We start from the raw sequence: 15,912 nt of genomic DNA, 5'->3' as shown, positions 1-15,912 counted from the left end.
TATGATAAGGATATATTTATATATGTATACATACAGTATTTCCATATATTAAAACTCATAATAATAAAAATCATACAAAGAAATCATAAAAGTTCACAGTTGCAATTTCACCACTTGGGTATGTTGACATGGGTGTGTATGGTTAGCCTTGGGGTAGTGAGAATAAGCCTAAGAAATAAAAAGAATGGAACGGTACAAAGCAAGCACTACTTCTCTCTGCGGGATTTGAACCATGCTCTCATGTTGTGGGATAAATAAGTGGTATATGAGTCACATGAGCCGAGTGGAGTTGGTTTATGCTGAGTGGAAAAGAACAGCATTCAAGTGGCTGAGGCCCGTGAGTAGTCTCCTCATTTCAATGTCACTTTACACAAACAGACCAGTAGGGGGCAGACAAAACAATGTTCTTCACAGAAGCCGTTGGTTTAGGGCAACAATAGCCATGGAATGTTAAAATAAAAAACCAAAGGAGAAGAAAAAAAGCCAAGTAGGTCAGCTTTAGTATAGGCAGTAACACTGACGTTATATAGTGCACACAAGAACAGACAGCAAGTGTTTCTCGTCGCGGTCGCCACTGTTGGAAAAAAAACTGCAGGTGCAAACCCCTTTTCAGTAGAACGTTAAGACAGAAAATGGCAAGAGAAAGAAAAATAAATATCAAAACTTTTCATCAGTGTAAAAAAGTAATCAGGATATCCATATGAACCAAGAGTCTGGCAGAAAAGGCCTCAAAAAGTCTGGTGTCCACACTAGTCCTCCTGACACTACAAAGGTGGGTGCTCCCTGGTCCGCGTGTGTGTGTGTGTGTGTGTGTGTGTGTGTGTGTGTGTGTGTGTGTGTGTGTGTGTGTGTGTGTGTGTGTGTGTGTGTGTGTGTGTGTGTGTGTGTGTGTGTGTGTGTGTGTGTGTGGGGTGGGGGGTGCGGTCCCGGGGGCCTGGGGAGACGAGCGCATGGCTCCGGACCCTGTAGTTAGTGCTGCTGCCCTGTGGCTCTCAGACCAGTGACTCCAAGTTCTCGTCCTGGTCAGAATGGTCTGACATGGAGGCCATGGTTCCGTTCAGGTCCCGGGTTAGACCCGGGCCGCTGGTCTCCTTGGTGCTGACCAGGCTCAGCAGGGCGGTGTAGAGGAACTGGTACTGGTCCTGTGGGCGGAGCAGGAGTACAGAAAGAGGAGGCATCAGCCGTCCTGAATGTAATCACCTAGATAGCGTCTCTACCAGACAAACTGCCCCTACACACCCATGCTGTGGATCCACCTTAATCATTAACCACTGCTTAAGGGCATCTGGTCCAGACATATGAACACACACACACACACACACACACACACACACACACACACACACACACACACACACACACACACACACACACACACACACTCATGGACGCAGGAAGACACACACACACGTACACACACACGCATGCACATACGCAAGAACAGACACGCACACACACACACACTCACCCATACCCACACACACACATGCACATACGCAGGAACACACACACACACACACACACACACACACACACACACACACACACACACACACACACACACACACACACACACACACACACACACACACACACACACACACACACAAACCTTTATGCAGAGTTATTACTGATGGCAGAAGGAGGTGACCTATCAGTATCAGCCACTTGCAGTACGACGACTTAGCTAGACCAAAGAGTACATTTATAGCACATTCAAAATGAAAAGAGAGTTAACATGAAATGGATCCTCCTGCACCGGTCTTACGATGTGTGTGAAGACGCCGGGCCGCATGAGGTTGATCATCTTGGCCACCTGGTAGACGTCCACAGCACTCTCGCTCTTCAGCTGCTGGGACAGGGTGCTGAGGGCACACATCATGCCCGCGGACACAGCGCCCCACCTGGGCAGGCACAGACACACACAGGGCTTAGGCTGGAGGCCACCTCATGGCAAAGACTTTAGAGAAGAGCGAGCCACTAAATAATACTTCTGTTACATGGCTGCCATCTAAAGGTTGGATAGCAAGCAGGCAGAAACACAACCATGATCACATGACGTGTTCCATACTAAGTTGACGTGGTAAGTATTTGGGCCGTAGCCTAATATGGATTTGTGAATCATTTATGGCTATCAAATGGATCCGTTTAATCCACCATGACGCTATGCTGCATCTGTGTTCCTTCTCTGCTCAAATTTTTACTGAATCAAATTATTAAACATCATCTTTGAACATCCCTCCAACCTAATGTTTGTCAAAATTAAGATTTAAGAGGGACAAACATCAGATGGATTACTTCACCATTGGTATTGACAATATGACCCCCAAGCTCATTCTAGGCCCCCTGCCCAGCAAGTGATCAGCCAACACGTCAAGTAACGTTTCAAAGCTCTCCACATGGGGGCCTTGCTCACAAGCAGAAGCTCAGGTGTATGTCAGCACCGTCGTCCTGTTTGTAACAGAAACACAACAGCATGCTAGCCCTGACCGGGCCTGACATGCTTCAATGTGCTGAGGAGATGCTGCAATCGTGTCCCCCTGACACAACAGTGTTTATCCAAACCAAGGATGTTATTAAGGAGAGAAGGGTGTGGGAACTCAGAATGAATACCTATTTGGAGGGAAGATGTTTTTCAGGATACCCCTCTCTACAGTATGTTTCTACACACTTGGCCTGGCCTGGAGAGGAACAGGCTAGAGGATTGGGAGCTCCACTGGGTGAGGGGCCTGGCCCCGGGCCGCACTGAGTGCCTTTACAAACCTAGCATGTCTCCTCTTCTATTAAGGGCCCGGTCGGGAGCGACGGAGGGCCCGGCTAAAGGCTGCTCTGAATAACAAGCATGTAGACAATTACCTCAGACGTTTGGCTGACACCGCGCGGAGGACAGGGCCACGGACACGACATGAAGAGCTCAATTAGTATCCCTTAAAGCTGATCTTCATTATTCTAATGAATAAACATGGCGGGCCCACTGGATCGGGGTTGTTCAACCACTCTAATGCGTGTCAATACTTAAGTCAAACTTCATTATCCCTAATTGGGCCACCTTCTGGAGGTAATTGGCAGTACACGGCTGCAGACCGGAGCTCACGGAGCAAAGACAGGCTCACTGCTTTAGAAGGCCTTTTGGTGGACCTACGACGCCCTCCAGCTGGTGGACACCAGGGAGATACAACCTTTACTTAAACAGAGCACCCCATGGAGCTCCAGGTACACTGTGGCCAAGTGTACGGACAACACAAAACATTACAGAGTGGTAACAGATCAAATGTTCAGCATTATAAAATTATGTAAAGAGTAAAAGGTATGACTATTACTCACTTATGAAAGTCATACAGTAAGCAGTAGATAGACGATCTGTTTTTTTTCCTTTACATTATTTTTGCAATTGATTCCCTCAGTGTGGGGCCCAAACTGTAGAAGAGCTTTTCTTCTACTGACATAAGACGTGCAGGCAGTTTGAACTGTGAAGCGGGAACAGTGAACAGGGAATGTGGGAAAGGGTGGAGGTGGTTAAGGGTTACCCTGCGTTCACACCAAAAGATGCAAAAAGTTGACGCACGGCATGATCCCATTCAAAGTGAATGTAGAGACGCGTTGCTGCTTTGCTGCCGCAGCACTTGCTGCCGAGAAAACGGGCAGCAAAATTGGATTTGCGGCGCGTCAAAATCTGATTTGCAGCGCAGCATGCGTGCCTGCGGCCGGGCACGGGCGGCGGCGGCGTTCACGTATTTTGCGGCGCGTCAAATGCTGCTCGAGTTGAAATATTTCAACTTTTCGGCAGCAAACGCGTGATGACAGCCAATCAGCGTTCAACAGCGTTGCCACTGAGGCGTTGCCACTGAGTGACATGCCGTAACAGCCAATCAGTCTTACTCCCTTGGAGTGACCTTGAGTTCACTACCTGATCCAGATCAAAGCGCTAAAATGGAGGAGAAGATAATAATTGCAGTCTCCGCATACCCGGTGATCTTCAACACCACCGTGGCCAGTTATAAGTGTCCAATACAGTGGCGTTTCTACATTAGGGGCAGGTGGGGCAGTGCCCCACCAGACCCACGGGATGGCGCTTTTGAGCAGAAGGCTCAATCCATTCCTACTTCGTGGCAAACTATATATATATTTTTATATGCAAAGTAGCGTACATATTTGTGTGAATAACTTGAAGCATTATTGCCTTGTTTTGGAGTAATTTGATTTGTGTGTTCTACTGCCTGTGTGCCTGCTTGAATGAACGTTATGTCTATATTTCCATTTCCTGTTTCCGGAGGGGCAAAGACCCAGGCTGCCCAACCGTTACCATAGAAACACCAATGAGCGCGAACCACACCGGCCAAAGTTAACATTGAGGCTAGGGGCAATTTCAAATTTGCCCCTAGACGTTAACTGCGTAATCTACGTATTCTACGTAATGTAGACTGGGATAATGCGAAACCCGCGAGAACTCTACCCCGAAACTAAGCAAAAAAAACATACAGTGAGAGTGAGATCAGGAGTTACAGGAGACTTACAGAAGAGTTCGCTATCGGTAGATTTTACACAATTTTGAAAGAGTTTTTTAATTAATGAATAACGTAGATTATTTGCTGAGGGTGCAATTCAGCACATTGCCGCAGGAAGAAAAATTAGAAATAAAACGTTTGGGACCACACAGACCAGACGACTTCATTCTGAACCAGCCTGGTGAGAAAACGAACCGAAATTTCAAGATGGAGTGGTTTGAAAGAAAGACATGGCTAACTGCGAGCACAACAAAAAGAGCACTGTTTTGCTTTCCATGCCTTCTTTTTGGAAATACCACTAACGCAGACTCAGTTTGGACCACTGATGGCTTTAAAGACCTGACGCATCTGGGGTGAATCGTGCAGTGGAGAATTTCAAAGTGCACGTGAAAGAAATCAGAGAGAAAGCAGATGAGATTGGTAACCTAGCCAGTGAGGAGCCGTGCACATCAAAGCGCAGGAAAACAAATACGCCTGCCGTGATGAAGGAGGCCTGTGATACGATGATTGCGCAAGTGGAGGACCGGTTCTCACAGAGTGACCATCTTATTTCCGCACAACTGGTGGACTGCACACTGTTCCCAAAGTTTGTTAAGTCATTCCCGGAGGCCCAACTCGCCTGTGCTATCAAGCTCTGGCCCACAGCTCTGATGAACGAGGGGAAGCTGCAAACTGAGCTGACTCTTTTTTACGGACACACTGAGCTGCACACAGGGAAATCTGCACTGTTGCTGTTCAAGGCCATTCACGACAACAACCTGCAAGAGGCCTTGTCTGAAACCTGCACTCTACTCAGCATCATCATCACAACCCCCATGACGTCTGCGGAGTCTGAGAGGAACTTTTCAACGCTGAAAAGGATAAAGACTTTCACTAGGAACACAATGGGACAGAAGAGACTGAACGCCCTCTCCATGCTTTCTATTGAAAACACCTTCATTAATGGACTGCTGGATTTTAACGACAAAGTAATCGAGAGGTTTGCTCAAGCAAAGAACCGTCGAGCCAACTTCCTTTTTAAGTGATCGGCATTGGTGAGTCAAAACCTTTTTTTCTTTTTTTTTTTGAGCTGAAGGAGATCATCCTTTTTGTTTAATAAATTATGGAAGTTATTGAAGCTATGTGTCTGTCTAATTGTTTTACTTTAATGCTATATTATAGTGCGTACCATGTTGGCGCTCTGAGATTCTTTGGAACGAATAGTGCGTTTAAAATATAATGCAATATTATTATTATTATTATAGGCAACATCTTTGTGTCGTACTGAGCACTAAAGCATGTGAAATGTATTTGAAATAGGATGTCTGCTCCCTGCTGGCACTCAAAATGCAGCCCATAGTATACCTGAATGGTCTATATACGTAGGCCTACTGTTATAATAATCAGCTACCTCTATTTTTGTGACGTAATATGACGTCATATAAATTTGCCGCAGCAGAAATTTCAGGCTAAAATCGCCACTGGTCCAATACATATATATATATATATAAGTATAAATGTCCAACCGAGAGATCCTAGCACCGATCCTAGCTAGCAGGTCATCAAACTGGGCCGGAGTCAACCTCAAATAGCGCTGGAAGCGTTCGTCATCCAGACGGAGCTCCTGCAGAAGACGGTGAAATTCACCGAGCTCTGTACGGCTCCGAATGGTCTCATGAACCCATAAACGACGGACATTCCGACGTCTCTCCCTCTTCCACAACAGGTAACATGCAATGCTCGTAATGTCGGCCATGGTTGTGAATGAATTCAGAAGCACCGCGGGCAAAACTTGCCGCGCAACAAAACTGCCGCGCAGCAAAACTTTTGCCACGCTGCAAAACTTTTGCTGTGCCGCAAAACTTCGGCGGCAACGCGTTCAGGCAGCAAATGCATCTTTTGGTGTGAACGCAGGGTTAAGTGGTTAAGGGTTAAGTGGTAAAGGGTGGAGGTGGTTAAGGGTTAAGTGGTTAAGGGTTAAGTGGTAAAGGGCGGAGGTGGTAAAGGGTGGAGGAGGTAAAGGGTGGAGGTAAAGTGTGGAGGTGGTAAAGGTTGGAGCTGGTAAGGGTGGAGGAGGTAAAAGGTGGAGGAGGTAAAGGGTGAAGGAGGTAAAGGGCGGAGGAGGTAAAGGGTGGAGGAGGTAAAGGGTGGAGGTGGTAAAGGAAGGAGGAGGTAAAGGGTGGAGGAGGTAAAGGGTGGAGGTAAAGTGTAGAGGTGGTAAAGGTTGGAGCTGGTAAGGGTGGGGGAGGTAATGGGTGGAGGAGGTAAAGGGTAGAGGAGGTTAAGGTTGGAGGTGGTATAGGGTGGAGGTAAAGTGTGGAAGTGGTAAAGGTTGGAGCTGGTAAGGGTGGAGGAGGTAATGGGTGGAGGAGGTAATGGGTGGAGGCGGTAAAAGGTGGAGGAGGTAAAGGGTGGAGGTGGTAAGGATTGAGGAGGTAAAGGGTGGAGGAGGTAAAGGGTGGAGGAGGTAAAGGGTTGAGGAGGTAAAGGGTGGAGGTAATGGGTTCAGGAGGTAAAGGGTGGAGGAGGTAAAGGGTGGAGGTGGTAAGGGTGGAGGAGGTAAAGGGTGGAGGAGATAAAGGGTGGAGGAGGTAAAGGGTTGAGGAGGTAAAGGGTGGAGCAGGTAAAGGGTTGAGGAGGTAAAGGTTGGAGGTGGTAAGGGTGGAGGAGGTAAGGGTGGAGGTGGTTAAGGGGACACTGACTCATCGTGGACGATGGTGGGCCCGTCTCTCGTGGCGGCCTGCTCCTGGATGACCTTGAGGAGCTCGAAGTTGCTGCTGAGGGGGGCGTCAGGGCGGGGCCACTTGGGGCACTGGAAGTGACGGACCTCCAACACATAGTCGTCCTGAAGGGGCACACACAAACACACACACACATTTAATTCTTTATTTGAATCCACCAATCACATTACAAGAGACAAGATTCAAATATTTCAGAGATAAGATAAGTCTTTGTTCAAGGGTACAAAAAACATCTCCTGCGCCACACTGCCAGGCTGCCTATCAAAGTCAAAGTCAAAGTGTGTTTATTGTTGCATGTACCAAATTGCTTCAGCACAGCAAAATTCTTACGACTTGGCAAGCATCATTCATCTACGCAGTAGACGTCATACATATAACAAAAATAACATAAAACTCTAAAACAATATGACAATAAACCATATAAAATGATCTCTGTAGCACAACATTCCACAATTAGAGTACAGTAGAAGGGCTAGCAGCAGTTTAAGTGTGAATAGAGAATAAGTTAAAAAGAAATGCTAAAGATAAGTTAAAAGTTTTTAAAAATTGTGCAAATATATCTATGAAGTGAATTGTATGAGTGGGGGAGCAGGGAGTAGGTGGAGGTGGCAACTGTTCAGAGGTTCAGTGTTTCTGATTCAGAAGCCTTACAGCCAGGGGGAAAAAGCTATTTGTGAGTCTGGTAGTCCGTGTTCGGATGCTCCGGTAGCGTCTACCAGACGGCAGCAATGAGAACAGTCCATAGCCTGGGTGGCTGTTGTCCTTTAGAATCTTTTTTACTTTCCTCAGGCATCTACTGTTGTAGATGCCTTGCACGGAGGGGAGATGGCTGCCGGTGATACGCTCCGCTGTCTTCACCACCCTCTGCAGGGCCTTGCGGTCGGCAGCGGAGCAGCTACCATACCAGGCAGTGATGCAGCCTGAGAGGATGCTCTCAATGGTGCATCTGTAAAAGTTTGTTAAAGTTTTTGAAGACATGCCAAACTTCTTGAGTCTCCTCAAGAAGTATAGCCGCTTCTGTGCAGTTTTGACTGCTGAGCCTGCCTGCATGGACCAGGTTAGGTCATCCTTGATGTACACACCGAGGAATTTGAAGTTGGAGACTCTCTCCACTTCAGCTCCCTCGATGTGTATGGGGTCCTGACCCCCCCTCTGCAGCTTCCTGAAATCCACGATAATTTCCTTGGTTTTGCAGACGTTGAGAGACAGGTTGTTGTCTTGGCACCATTCTGCCAAGACCCTTACCTCATCTCTATAGGCGGTCTCATCGTTGTTAGAGATGAGACCCAGGATGGTAGTGTCGTCTGCAAACTTCAGGATGATGTACAGGGAGTACAGGAGGGGACTGAGTACGCAGCCCTGGGGGGGCCCCGGTACTCAGGGTCAGTGAGGAGGAGGTGTGGTTGCCCATTCTCACCACCTGGGGTCTGCTCGTCAGGAAGTCCAGGATCCAGTTGCACAGGGGTGTTTTAAGACCCAGGCCCCTGAGCTTCGGGACGAGCTTGGCAGGCACAATAGTGTTGAATGCTGAGCTGTAGTCCACAAACAGCATCCTCACATATGTGTTGCTCTTTTCCAGGTGGGAGAGGGTGGCGTGTGTAGCTAGGGCAATGGCATCGTCTGTTGATCGGTTTGGACGGTATGCAAACTGAAAGGGGTCCAGGGTGTTGGGAAGGGTAGAGCAGATGTGGGTTCTGACCAGCCGCTCAAAGCACTTCATAATTGTGGAGGTCAGTACTACAGGGCGGTAGTCATTCAAGCAGGTTACTGATGTTTTCTTTTGTATGGGGATGATGGTGGCCTGTTTGAAGCAGGTGGGGACTTCAGACAGATGCAGTGATAAGTTGAATATGGAGGTGAATACCTCCGCAAGCTGGTCAGCGCACCCCCTGAGGACGCGGCCTGGGACTCCATCGGGCCCCGATGACTTCCGGGGGTCCACCCTTTGGAGCTCTCGCCTCACGTCAGCCACGGTCAGGGACAGAGTGTAGTCGTCCTGGTCCTCGGCCAGTCTTGCTGAAGGAAGGGGGTTGGTTGCCTCAAACCTTCCGTAAAAGGTGTTGAGGTCGTCAGGGAGAGAGGCGGCAGGCTGATCATCACTGCTATTTCTCCCTTTATAGCCAGTGATGTGTCGCAGGCCACCCCACAGGCGTCGGGGGTCAGAGCTGAGGTAGGTGGACTCCAGCTTGTCCCTGTATTCTCTCTTTGCATCTCTGATAGCCGTCCGCAGGTCACATCTGGACTTCCCCAAAGCCTCCTGGTCACCAGAGTTAAAGGCAGAGGACCGTGCTTTGAGCTTAGCACGGACATTACCATTTATCCAGGGCTTTTGGTTTGGGAAGGTCCTAACACTGACCCTAGGTACGACATCATCAATGCATTTGGAGATGTATGAGGAGACAGAGTCTGTGTATTCATTGATGTCCCCATCAGCTGCAACAAAGAACATCTGCCAATCTGTTGTGTCAAAGCAGTCCTGCAGAGTGCTAATGGCTTCAGCACTCCAGCGTTGAACTGCCCTAGAAACCGGTTTTTCCTGTTTTAGGCGCTGTCTGTAGGTAGGGATAAGCATAACGGAGGTGTGATCCGATTTTCCGAAAGCGGGGCGGGGGAGGGGTTTGTAACACTTTCAAATCTGTGAGTAGCAATGGTCAAGAATCTGATCACCCCGGGTAGGAAAGTTTATGTGTTGATAGTACTTCGGTAAAACTTTCTTCATATTGGTGCTATTGAAGTCTCCAACAACAATAGAAACCGCCTCAGGGTGAGCATCCTCAAGTCCATTAATTACTCTGTAAAGTTCCTCTAACGCGCACGTTTTGTCCGCCTGCGGTGGAATGAATACTGCTGTGACAATAACGGAGCTGAATTCCCGTGGGAGGTAGAAGGGGCGAACTTTAATCGATAACAGCTCCAGGTCTGGTGAGCAGTGTGCTGAAAGTGCAGCAACATCCGAGCCCCAGCGAGAGTTAACCATCAAGCATACCTCTCCTCCCCTTCTTTTACCTGACTCGGAAGTCCTGTCCTGCCGGTAGATGGAGAAGCCGGTCGGAGTGACGGCAGAGTCAGGCACCATAGGATCCAGCCAGGTCTCGGTAAACGCCAGTACACAACAGTTTGCAATGTCCCGCTGGAATTCAATCCGTGCGTGTAGCTCGTCCAGTTTATTGTCCAAAGATTGCACATTCGCTAGTAGAATGCTTGGAAGCGGTGGGTTGCAGTATCTCGTCCGAGATCTGCACAGGATGCCGGCTCGCTTGCCTCTCTTCTTTCTCTTCCGTCGGCGTATTGGTAGGCATACCGGCGGTAAGACAAAGGAGTCACAGCAAGCACTCCGGTAAGTTGAGAAAGACTCCGTTTTAAGCAAAGATTGCACATTCGCTAGTAGAATGCTTGGAAGCGGTGGGTTGCAGTATCTCGTCCGAGATCTGCACAGGATGCCGGCTCGCTTGCCTCTCTTCTTTCTCTTCCGTCGGCGTATTGGTAGGCATACCGGCGGTAAGACAAAGGAGTCACAGCAAGCACTCCGGTAAGTTGAGAAAGACTCCGTTTTAAGTGACGAACGAATTTCCAAAAGTGCCAGTCGATCATACTGAATGAGCGACAGTGCAGTACGTACAAAAAAACTAACAATAAAAACAATTATAAACATAAAGCTGCGTAGTGCATGCGGAGCCATTGTCAGTGCGACCATCCTCTCGGCGCACCCTCTCTCTCACTGCTGATATGGAGCAGAACTTTGCTAATTGTTTCGATTTTCTGCTGGAGAGCCCAGCCAGCCTTAACCCACTGAAAACACGGTTGTGGACATGCCCCAAGCTTCCAAAAATAAACACTATTAGGTTGCATTGGTAGCCTAGGTCCCTTAGAATTTCCAGAATGGGCTGGTATTTAAGGATTTTATCGTTGAAAGCCATTTCCATGTACAAATCAAATACACAGCCTATCACAAGTAAGAGCACTTCCCTCCTGTCTCTGTTTAAAAACACAACATCAGGGGTATTTGGGATGTTACAAAACACATCAAAAGAGCTGTTAAACCATTCTGGCATGATGCGTGAATGTTTGTACATGGTCACATTTTCTAGAGATACTTCCTTAACATTACTGGAAATTAGATCGACAAGTCGGTCATGGCGTGCAATATACAGTCCTTTGTACATAGTACAGCCATTCACAACATGGGCAACTGATTCAAGTTGATGGCCAGAGTGCATTATACAGTGTGGATGGTGGTGTGCAGGATACCATAATGCCAGATTGTATTTGGTAGGTAGCACCTGCAGCCTAGCTTTGGCAGTGAAACAGAGGATATCCTCCCCAACAGCAGCATTTTTGTACATGGAGTGGGAAGCAGAATGGTCGGCAAAGTCTAGGCATGCTAGCTTTCCCTGCATTCTAAGTCCAGTCCAGTGTTGTTTGGTCTCTGTTTGTTTTATGTTGAGAAGGAATCTCCTTGCTGTTGTGTTCTGTAGTATGTGTTGTGCCTCGTTGTGATATACAGTTGCCTCTGCGGTTACAGAAGGGTCGGTGACAACTGCATCAGATGCCTGTGGTGCTGTGTGTGAGTTGTGTTGTGTCCATTCCAGTTTGAATGACATTCTGTTGCACAGGTCATTTAGGTCCGGCCAGTCCGACCGAACTCCAAAGCCTGCAGTTTGTGTGTCCATTTTCCCGCTGCTTTTCCTCCCAAAGCCTAAGAAGCTGTCCTGGCCTGCTTTGGCCAGAGGGACCTTCCTCTTCCTGAGGTCCAGCATGAGGGAAGCTCTGGCAAGCTCTCTGACAGTAACGTCATCATTGTTGAGCATGCTGAGGAGGTGTGTCAGCCTGGTAGCAGTGTATACCCATTCCACGTTTGGGACACCCAGCCCCCCCTCTTTACGTGAGAGGAAGATGAGGTCCCGGATAGAGTGTGAGTTCAGCCCTAGCCATTTTCGGACAGCCTGGACTGTTTTATTGTTCATGTCTTGTAAGACATTTTGCAGGATGTGAACATTTGCAAAGAGGTGTTGAACCTTTGCAAGGGCCACCTCTCTGATAGCGTCCAGTTTCATGACTACAGGGAGTGGGGAGGAATCAATTAGATCGATTCTGTTCTTATAGGCACTACATAGCTCCTGTGCCTGCTCCCCCCACTCACCTGCAATGTTGATGTTATGGCCAAGATAGGTGTATGACTCTTGGCGTGAGTAGACCCTGATAGGCTGCCCCATTATTGTGAAGGAGGGCGGTTTGTCAGATTTGGCTTTATACCAGCGGTTGCCACCACTGCGTCGCTCATAAAGAGCTGCACACTTGGTGTGCTTCACCTCCAGCTTTGACCAGTGAAGAAATTCATCTGTTCTGGCCAGCATGTTATGTATGACACTCTCGTCTCTGGAGGACACCTCGACATCATCAGCGTAACCCTGAACAGGGTTTGGGGATCTGATATCAGGTGGTGCACACTGAACGAGCCACTTGAGCCACTGGTTAATGGCAAGGATAAAGTTCACCGCCCTCCAAGGGCAGCCTGTTTTAATCCCAACCTGGAGCGGAATGGGCTCTGTGAGTTGGTGTCCACAGATTACCTGCAGAAAAGATCCCTTATATACATCCGTTATGAGGTCTGCAAAGGGCTGAGGTAGATGGATCTCCTTCAGTGCATTCAGCATAATTTTGTGGGATAGTGTTCCAAAGGCATCTCTAAAATCTAGGAATACAGTAAAAAGTTTACATGATTCATGTTTAAAATCATCGACTCCAGTTTTAAGGCAGAACACATGCTCGTTCATACCCTGTCTGGCTATGTAAGCTTTTTGTTTGGGTGAGAGGATGCCTGTGTCCACAAGCCATGGGAGGATGCGGCCAAGCAGACATTTCATAATGATTTTGTAGACAGTGGGAAGGAGAGAGATGTCTCTCCATGTGGATGGGTCGCTTGGAATATTGTCTTTCTTAGGTATTCTATGGATGAGGGCCCCCTTCCATGATCCTGGCACCTTTCCATTAATCAAACAGGTGTTAAATAAATATGTTAGTATTTGGGTGGACTGGGGTTTTCTGGCTTTGATCATGGTCTCATATGTCACCCCATCGTATCCACTGGCACTGTTATTGGGCAGGTGGGAAATAACTTTATCTACTTCTTCAAAAGTGAATTTAGCAGTGGATGGATAATAATCTGGTATAACCGTCTCCAAGCTTGTGGACCAAGGGGGCGGGGTCAGCGTTTGTATCGGGGGTGATTGACATTTGGCCATATAGTACTTATAAACGTCAGTAGTATTATTGATGGTTGGCGGGGGGGAGGGAAACATGCTATTATTTTCAATTATGTCAATAGCTTTGGACCTGCGGTGCTGCCATAGGTATGACAGTTTGTCTCTGCTTACTCTCCTTTGGCGTTTGTGGCGTTCGTCTGCTGCCCTTCTGCTGAGTGATGGTTGGATGACGTCTCTCACGAAGATCAGCTGTCTCTCAATCCAGGAAGTAATGGAAGCCGGTGTCAACTCCGTTGGATGTTTATCGCTCAATGGAAACTTCTTTAGAATCCGTGTTGCGTATTTCAGGAGTGGTAATCCAAACTCCTTCCCGTTGATATTTCCTGTGCGGAATATTCCATTTTGGAAGAATACTCCGGTTAGGATGGATGCCACTTTACTCCACTTCGCTGGATCGCCGAAGCAGGCAAAGTGCGCTCTTTCTTGGAGTAGTTTGGTATCCAATGATTTCCTGAATTGTCTTTCATGAGTCTCGAACATTGTCCATTGATGGCATTGAAGTTGGCGCACGTAGTTGTTAAAATCCACAGGGAGGTCTTCACCGTCCGATGGTGGTTGCGGGACGGGATCATGGGTTGTTTGTAGATGCGGCCACTGGCCAGGGCTTGTTTGAAGGCGATCCGTAGCACTGTGACTAGGCACATGTTAGGTACTACTACTACTATGTCTAAAGTATATCTTTCTCTGCTGCATTAACGATGGCAGTTACAACGGGCGAGATCTTATACTTTGTATGTTTGTTGGTGCGGCATGTCGGCGTGCAGCCTACCGGCGTTTCGCATGCGCGTCACACACACACACACACACACACACACACACACACACACACACACACACACACACACACACACACACACACACACACACACACACACACACACACACACACACACACAGTGATGCATCAGTATTCCCCTCCTCTTACGGCCCTCCTCAGCATGCGGGGAGGCGTTTTGCGGGGAACAGTCCTGCCTCATGCCCACACTTCCTCAATCTGAGGCTGGATATTAATTCTGGTTCAAGGCAACCTTCAGGATTCAACTTTCACAAGCTCACTGAATTTATATCCGAAGGGACTGGTGTTGATTAAGAGGAGAAACAGAAACATGGCAGGGACCTGACTTCCTGAGAACTTGACTCAGACACACAGAGAGACAGAGAGACAGCAACATGCACCAGACCTTCTCCTGAACACATAGAGAGACGGGAGACGGAGGGACAGCAACATGCACCAGACCTTCCCCTGAACAGACAACAGAGAGACAGACACAGTCCAGACCTGTGTGGCCTCCAGGATGAAGTCGTGGATGCTGATCTGCTCCTCGTTGGACAGACACAGGCGGTCTTTACTGATCAGGGTAACCGTGAAGGCCTCACAGTTCATAGGCTCCTCTCTGCTGGGCCAGTACACAAACTGATCCTCCGCCTGCTAGAGGAACCACAACACACCGCTGGATCACGACACTGATGTGTGTGCAGTGTTGGGAAAGTTCACTTTCTACGTGAACTAGTTCAAAGTTCAGTTCACAAATTTTAAAATGAACTAGTTCAGTTAACAATCATAATTCAAAATTTTGAAATAAGTTCAGATTCTTCTTTTTTTTCAATATGTTGCTGTTTCGTAAATCCCATTGATTTCTGTTGGAAGAATCATTGCTTGTTGGGTGGAAATGCAAAGGGTGGGTGTTCACGTTCGGTTGTAATCCTTTCGCTCGATTCTAGCCCTACTGTTGAGACGGAGAACTGAGTGAAAAAAGACTACAACCAAACGTAAACAGCCCCCCTTTCTGTTTCCGGCCAACAAGCAATGATTCTAGGAGGTATTCTAGTCCTCTGAGCTATGAGCCAGAGAGCTAACGTTATGGATTGTACATTTTTTTAATTCGAAATTGGTCTCAGCCTTCATACCACAGATTCTCTAGGGCCTATAGCATATAACCAAGTTGTCTGATTACAGTTTAATTCATTTTTCACAATTAAACAGCTCTCGTTTTGAAGAATAATCACAGCGCCATTCGTTTCAATGGGTATCGCGACGGTCTATACTTTCAACATAAAGTGTACACATTTATAATTATAAATTTGTCCCAGCCTTTATACGACAGATACTATAGGGCCTATAGCATATAGCCGCGTTTTCTGATTACAGTTTGATGTAACAGTAAGCTGACAACACTGCAACTGCAAATTAACCACACAGAGATAACCATGGCAACCGGTCAAACAACGCAGCGTTCTGCACACGCATCCGCCGTGTTGGTAAACAAATAACCCCCCTATTGAACGAAGTTAAACCGAGTGAGCTTGGCAATCACAGACACCAGAATGAATGAGTTCACAGTAACGTTCATCAGGCAGTAATACAGTACGTTCAGTTCACGTTCGCCCGAAATATGAATGAGTTCATGAACTATCGTTCAATGA

General features: G+C 47.6%; 1 protein-coding gene across 5 annotated transcripts in view; it reads right to left on the bottom strand.

Annotated features, from left to right (window-relative positions):
• The window catches only part of ptprga (protein tyrosine phosphatase receptor type Ga), a 302,814-nt gene continuing 286,902 nt past the window's right edge, over positions 1-15,912 (bottom strand). For 3 of the 5 annotated variants that reach the window (XM_030374885.1, XM_030374884.1, XM_030374882.1), the window contains 4 exons: positions 14,768-14,917; positions 7,187-7,329; positions 1,769-1,904; positions 1-1,142 (listed from right to left, as the gene is read on the bottom strand). In XM_030374885.1, the coding sequence (XP_030230745.1) occupies positions 993-1,142; positions 1,769-1,904; positions 7,187-7,329; positions 14,768-14,917 (579 nt within the window). In that variant the 3' untranslated portion in view covers positions 1-992. The remainder of the gene's footprint in view (positions 1,143-1,768; positions 1,905-7,186; positions 7,330-14,767; positions 14,918-15,912) is intronic. The other 2 variants (XM_030374883.1, XM_030374886.1) reach the window with 2 other exon arrangements.

The sequence above is a fragment of the Gadus morhua genome, chromosome 13 (genome assembly GCF_902167405.1).
Source record: "Gadus morhua chromosome 13, gadMor3.0, whole genome shotgun sequence".
NCBI lineage: Eukaryota > Metazoa > Chordata > Actinopteri > Gadiformes > Gadidae > Gadus > Gadus morhua.
This window is presented reverse-complemented; position numbering and strand designations above follow the sequence as displayed.